Below are 7,500 nucleotides of genomic sequence, written 5' to 3' on the forward strand. Positions count from 1 at the left end.
TAACAATACTGCTGAGACTGTTCTTGTCTTTGACTGAAAGGCTATTGAACCAGCATAAAAAAGAGAAAGTTAAGAGACTCTCAATAAAAGACTGATAAAAGTTACGTAAAATGGTTTTAGAGACACTGAAGGAGTTAAGCTTCCTCAGCAAATGAATTCTCTGTTGTCCCTTTTTGACAATTGTCTCAGTGTTTATATGGAACTTGAGCTCACTGTCAAATATTGTACCTAAGTACTTATAGGAGTCAACGATTTCCACGTCTCCCCCATGTATGACACTTGCTATTGGTTCTGCCTTTGCCTTCCTAAAATCAATTATGAGCTCTTTTGTCTTGGCTACATTTAAATCTAAAAAATTATCGTCGCACCACTTCACAAATGAGGTCAATGCTAGCCCATGACTGGAGTGTGGGCCTTGAAATAAAGATAGCAGTGCAGTGTCATCTGAAAACTTGACTAAGTGACTTCCTTGTTGGGAAGTCCTGCAGCTGTCGGTGTACAAAATAAAAAGTAAAGGAGAGAGAACACAGCCTTGCAGCGAGCCCGTATTTGAGGAAATGGGTTGTGATAGTTGACCATTTACAAATACTCGCTGTATTCTATCTGTTAAAAAATTTAAAAGTAGCAGCAATAGTTGATTAGATAGCTGGAAATCATTTGCTAATCTCTCAATCAGGATATGTGGCGAGATTTTGTTAAAAGCAGAAGAAAAATCTGCGAATAAAAGCCTAACATGGGACCCAGGCTTCTCCAAGTGTTTATATGCTGTATCTAAAATAAAGAGTTTCGCATCGTCCACACTTCTACCAGTTTGATAAGCAAACTGTAATGGATCCAGTTTACCAGTGACCAAGGACATCACTTCAGCTTTAAGAATTTTTTCAAAGATTTTCATCACCAAGGATGTAAGAGCTACTGGTCTAAAATCTTTCAACTCCTTGGGTTTACTTAATTTAGCTAGTGGGATTATGGTGGAGCTCTTCCATATATGGGGAATATGGCCCTCTTTTGCACACATATTGAAGAGGCAGGTGAAAACTCCACTTAGTTGGTCTGCACAGAAGCGTAATGTGCGCCCACTAACAGCATCGGGACCAGCAGCCTTCCTAATATTGACCTTCTTAAACAAGGATGTTACTTGTTCCTGAGGAATCATTATGTCATTGTTAGGAACCAAAGAGAGAGACACACACACACACACACACAAGCACCCCATATACTGTACGTAATGAATACTGGTGCAACTCAATGCGTCCATAGACAACTTGAAAGTCATCATGGAACTTGTTGAATCGTTGGCTCATAAAGCTAACAGGTTCACCATTCATAGATTATTACAACACAAGAATTTCAAATTATTCAAAAGGTCAAATAATTGCATGCACACCAGTTGCCAAAGTTAACCAAAATCTCTGATGGATGGACAGATGCACACGCACATATAAAGCCGGACAGTCGGCCGGAAAACAGTTCAGCAGTTAACGTCAACATCTATACACACTAGGGATGCAAATTATCGATTAATTCATTAATCATTAGTTGATAGTCTTATCGATCGACTTACGATTAATTGATAAACAGTGTTTTACCCCGGAAATCTCAATGTTTCTCGGGGAAAAAACTACTTAATCCAATAATTTTAATTAAAAATTGAGATAAAATACCACTTTTAAATTAATACTATTTCAATTATTTAATTCAAAGGTGATTTAAATATTCCCACTATTCACTCCCCTCTTCACACACACTCTTCACATGCCCATTTCACCTGGGTCTCTTGTCAGTTGAATTGTCAATTAATTGTGATTAATCGATCAATGCATTAATCGATTAAAAAAACATTAAAGTCGATTAATCGCTTAATCGTTTGCATCCCTAATACACACATAGGCATAGAGTATGCAGCATAAAGAAACAAACACAGTCAGACACGTGGCTGCTAAGATTTGTGCTTGCACACGGACAGGACCATGCAGGCACAGGCACAGACACAGACGCACACGCATGTGCGCACACACACACACACGCGCGCGCACACACGCACGCACGCACACGCACACGCACACGCACACGCACACACACACAAGGACAAAGGCAGAAGAAAAGAGTATAATGACTTCATTAGTATGTACAGCGAGGAACATCATCTGATAGATACACCATCCCTATTCCCACAGCCACAGGTTTACACGCTGGGGAAGCAGCGCACTCATACATATGACAGAGCCAGGCGCATCTAATTTTCACACCTGAAATGACACAGCATCTTATACAGCCACAATGTGCATACAAAGGCACGTGTATCATTGCACTACCACAACATACAAACGTCTGTAAATAGTCTCACACACTCTCACACACACACACACACACACACACACACACACACAGACACACACACACATTTTAACTAAGGGCACCGTATACTGCTGCTCAACAAAAAGAACACCACCTGGTGTACATTCAACATGAAGCATGAATGAAGGCCCAAACACACACACAAAACGCAAATACACATACACAATGAGTCATGCTCCACAGAACTAAATGTCTTAAAAGCATCTTGGACCACTTGTACTACAGCATAAAAAGCATCTTCATCAACTCCTCCCTCTCACAGAAACCAGACAAACTCACACACATACACACACCAGGTTTGACAACAGAAAAGCATGTTATTGTGCAACAAAAACACAACCTGCTGACCAATTTCAAAATGTACACACCCTGACTTGCACGCACATACACACACGTACACACCAGCAAACGGCAAAAATCTCACACAGAGTGGGATTCACACACACACACGCACACACAAGACAAGGTAAATATAACAGCCTGCAGCAACGACCAAGGAAAAAGGTTTCAGGCCCTCTAAAGCGAGTGTGTGTGTGTGTGTGTGTGTGTGTGTGTGTGTGTGTGTGTGTGTGTGTGTGTGTGTGTGTGTGTGTGTGTGTGTGTGTGTGTGTGTGTGTGTGTGTGTGTGTGTGTGTGTGTGTGAGAACATTGTTGTGTGGCCTTCGACCTACACAGGCTGCAATCACAGCAGTCCTCACACACACCGCACTCAACACACATCACAGCCCAGAAGCACTTTCACTCAAACGCCAAGGACAGAGAGAGAGAGAGAGAGAGAGAGACAGCGAGAGGGGGGGGGGGGGGGGGGAGAGGGGAGAGAGAGAGAGAGAGAGAGAGAGAGAGAGAGAGAGAGAGAGAGAGAGAGAGAGAGACAGACAGACAGACAGACAGACAGACAGACAGACAGACACATAGATAAAGACAGAAGGGAAAGACAATAGGGAATCAAGAATGAAGAAAAGACATGGAGGAGAAAGAGAGAGGGGAGAGAAAACATTAAAAAAAGAAGGAAGGAGAGGTGGGGATGACAAGGTAAGAAAGAGGGGGGAAAGAAATGTAAGAAAGATGGAGAGAGAGAGAGAGAGAGAGAGAGAGAGAGAGAGAGAGAGAGAGAGAGAGAGAGAGAGAGAGAGAGAGAGAGAGAGAGAGAGTGAGAGAGAGAGAGAGTGAGTGAGTGAGAGGGACAGATGACACAGACATAAAAGGTTTTCTCTCTTAAAAGCTTCTAAAAGAGTGAAATAAACTACAGCAGAGTTTGGAATAAGCTTTTCTTTTCTGACCAAGACCTGAGAATATCTGTCAGAAAGCAATGTGCTGTTCACAATCATCACCACAAGGGGGAGGTGAGGCTTGAAGTCTGACAACAGCATGTTGTTCATCATAACTCCCACCAGATGGAGCCACACTCCATATTATGGACCATACATTCTTTAGACTACAGGGAGAGAAAAAAACACTTCAAGGGTCTTTTGGTTGGACAAAAACCATCTCATTGAAAATTCTCCTTACCGGTAGATAAGGACTGAGCCAGGATTACATTTCCAAATAACCACTCTAACAGCCAGCCAACCATGGATCAAAAACAAAAAGGCATTTAATTAAAGTAGCACTAATTCAATTACTTTTAACCACCTTATACTAATATTTCTACTGTGAAAACACCAAACACCTTGCTACCCACATGTAAGAACCACAGTGATTGGTTGAAACTAAAGGTCACTATCGCTTTAAATTAATTATGACCAATCACTGTGGGTAACCAGTTGTTGGATAAATCATTCATTTTGTGACACCAGGCGTGCACACATACACACACACACTCACAAATTACTCATAAACACACATACTCACACATCACTCCAGCACAGATGACTCACCTGGGAGGAAGCGGACGAAGCGCGGCATGAAATGAAACTTCTGGCAGCCGGGAACATCATTGTCAAACTCAGGATCTGAGAGAGGCCAAGAAGAGAGGGATTGGGATTTACAACGTGTGTGTGTGTGTGTGTGTGTGTGTGTGTGTGTGTGTGTGTGTGTGTGTGTGTGTGTGTGTGTGTGTGTGTGTGTGTGTGTGTGTGTGTGTGTGTGTGTGTGTGTGTGTGTGTGTGTGTGTGTGTGTGTGTGTGTGTGTGTGTGTGTGTGTACATTTACCTGTGAGATTCCAGTCGTACAGCTCTAAGATGTCTTTGAAAAGATAACTGGCGAAAAGTTCAAGACCTCGAACACAGTAGTTCTGAAAATTGAGGAAATAAAAACAAGGTTTCAAAATGCTTACCTTTGAGAATTGCTAATGTAATAGTTTAATCTAAATCATTGTCTGATCTAAATCAGGGTTGGGGAACCTATGTCTCGAAGGAAGCTTACATCTTATCCGGCGACCCACCATAAATTATGTAGTTTCACTTGAAATGATGACATATTTGCAAAGAAATGTAAAAAAATTACATTTGCAATATTCAGGGGCCACTGGAGAAAGATTTGAAGGTTTCCCACCCCTGATGTAAATGTACTACATTATTTTTGGGTTTTTTTAGGGCATTTGAGTGAGAGCATGACATGACAGGAGTGGAAGAGAGCGACAGGGATCGGGAAATGACCTCGAACCAGACTTGAACTTGAGTCCCCGGGTTGCGGTACGGATCCTTAGCCAGCTGAGCCAAAGGCACCCCCATTGCACTGTAATATTATCTGATTGTGCATTAATTCATTAATAAAATCCTTAACCCGGCCCCCACCGGGATCAATAAAGTTACTAAACTCTACTCTAATGCAATCTTAATGTAATGTAATGTAAATCCAAATAAGAGGGTCATTCTTATTATCTAACCTCCCATCCTCGCCTTGTGCTTGTGCAAGACGGCATTGATAATAGATGTTTTTTTCAACAGCTCGCAAAAGCACAATTCAAAGGTCATCTTCTCATTTGCAATCGGGATGTACGGGGAAAAGTTCCCTATGACACCGGGGAAACATTAATGCTTTCACCACAGAGGCGGGGCAGGGTGAAACACACAAGGCCAAAAGCACAAGGCAAGGACGGGAGGTAAGATAATGAGATGGAGCCAAAGTGTCCTGACCTCAGGGGCCATCTCCTCTATGAAGTGGATGGTGTAGTCGATGTTGAAACGGATGACTCGGCACAGGGGGATCTGTGGAGACACAAGCACAAACACCACACACACAAACACATACACAGCACAATTAAAAATGGGTGGCATTGTATTGTATGGATATTCATTTGTATTATCATATACAACTATGTTGTGTATGCACCTTTAAGGGAGGCTTCGAATCTCAGTGTACTATGTATGATAATAAAGGCTTCCTATTCCATTATATTCAATTTTACTTTGCATTGATTATCTACACGCAAAAACATATGATGTACTAGCACTATTCATACATAACGGAATCCCTAACCCAATTTAGTGATTCGTACGGCCCACCCGGATTACCAAAACAATAGCAGCGAGTAGTGGATGTGTTCTTAGTCATACACAGCAGTCAACCAGCAGATAGTCAAGGAGCTTAATTGAATTGCTTTTAAGTGCAAGGAAGCACATGCCCAGAGAAAATGTCTACCTGAGACAGATATACGGCAGCTCTGTGTCCTCCACTCACTCAATGGTGCTTGTCCTGTATTTCCCACTGATGAAAGGGCTTTTCTGCACTACAAAAATGCTTCTTCATCTTGGGCAAGGAACTCCTCCAGCTTTCTTTTCCTTTCATTTCCTTCCGCCTGTAATCCCTCCTCTCTTTCTCTCGCTCCCTTCTCTCTGATATGGCTGGAGCAGTTTATATCCGGTTCGGATTGACTTTGAAATGCAGTGTGGAGACTAGACTGGGTAGCTAAAATCTCAAGTCCCAAGTTCCCCATCCTGTTTCACGCCTACCCAAACGCACGCACGCACGCGCGCACGCACACACACACGCACACGCACACACACACAAAGAGTTTATGGTCACGAAGAGGTAATGCTGCCATGATTGAATTTCAGATGGCCTACAACTAAACAACCAAAAAATATGAATTCACACACAAGCACACACAAAATGTCACGCACAGAGGCTGCTAATCACACCATTCCTGAGTCTGTGTGTGTGTCTTTGTGTGTGTCTGTGTGTCTGCATGAGTGTTTGTGTCTCAGAGAAAAAAAAGTGTTCCTCCATTCTGGCAGTTCAAGTGCATTATAGGAAGGGGAGTAAGCCAGCACTTCTCTACTGCAACTGAACACTGCTCAGGGGCAGATCCGACTCCCCACAGACCCTCATCTGCATCCATAAGAGATGAGGGCAAGATGGAGGTGACATTGAGCTTCATGCTGAAACCAAGTGCTTAACATGGCCATGAAGGTAAGAAACAGCAGTCTATGCCTCTCCGCCTGAGGGGCATGGGGCATGTGTCATCTTAAAAAAATAGCAACTTTACTCTGCTTCACTGCTTTTCTAGTCAGTGGCTGTGAGCCATCGTTCAGTATGGCAGTCCAGCCACTCAAGCCACTCAGCCTGGCGTCAGATAGTACAAAACCTGTCGCATAAATCCCCCAGCAAATTAAATGATAGTGCAGACCATAATTACCACAACTCATCAGGTTGAATCGTAATTTTTTTGGGAAGCACAAGCAGATAAATTGCTTACGTTTAGGATAGGCTGATTGGTTGAATGAATCGTCATTTTTCAGAAGCACAGGCAGATAAATTACTTATGTTTACCATCACAATAAGACATTTGCAAGAAAACTAAATGCAACAGATGAACAACATACGTACGTTGGTAAGGGGCAAGTGTGAGAACAAGGAGAAGCCTTCGAACAGGTACTCATGGTCGTCATATTCGATCACAGTCGGCCGGTCCGTCTGAATGAGTGAGGACGAGAGGAGAGCAGAAGGAAGAGGTGAGAAGATAAAAAGGACAGAAATCCTTTTATTGGTCACACGGTGGAAAATTGCTTTCACAGCCAAGTCTGGGGTGCACATCTCGAAACCATAGGTTACCTACTTTGTTGTTTGCAAACTGGCAACTGGCTAGCAACTACACTATGGATGCAAATTATGGATTAATTCATGAATCGTTAATTGATTGACCATATCGACTGACTTACGATTAATTGATAAGCAGCGTTTTTTCCTAGAAATCTTAAT

General features: G+C 42.5%; 1 protein-coding gene across 1 annotated transcript in view; it reads right to left on the bottom strand.

Moving 5' to 3' along the window:
• The window catches only part of drosha (drosha ribonuclease III), a 167,964-nt gene that overhangs the window by 154,850 nt on the left and 5,614 nt on the right, over window positions 1-7,500 (bottom strand). The window contains exons 8-11 of the mRNA XM_063206870.1: window positions 7,129-7,215; window positions 5,436-5,507; window positions 4,510-4,591; window positions 4,236-4,310 (exon numbers count right to left, since the gene is read on the bottom strand). Of these exons, the coding sequence (XP_063062940.1) occupies window positions 4,236-4,310; window positions 4,510-4,591; window positions 5,436-5,507; window positions 7,129-7,215 (316 nt within the window). The remainder of the gene's footprint in view (window positions 1-4,235; window positions 4,311-4,509; window positions 4,592-5,435; window positions 5,508-7,128; window positions 7,216-7,500) is intronic.

Source organism: Engraulis encrasicolus, chromosome 9, assembly GCF_034702125.1.
Source record: "Engraulis encrasicolus isolate BLACKSEA-1 chromosome 9, IST_EnEncr_1.0, whole genome shotgun sequence".
In the NCBI taxonomy this organism is placed as follows: Eukaryota; Metazoa; Chordata; class Actinopteri; order Clupeiformes; family Engraulidae; genus Engraulis; species Engraulis encrasicolus.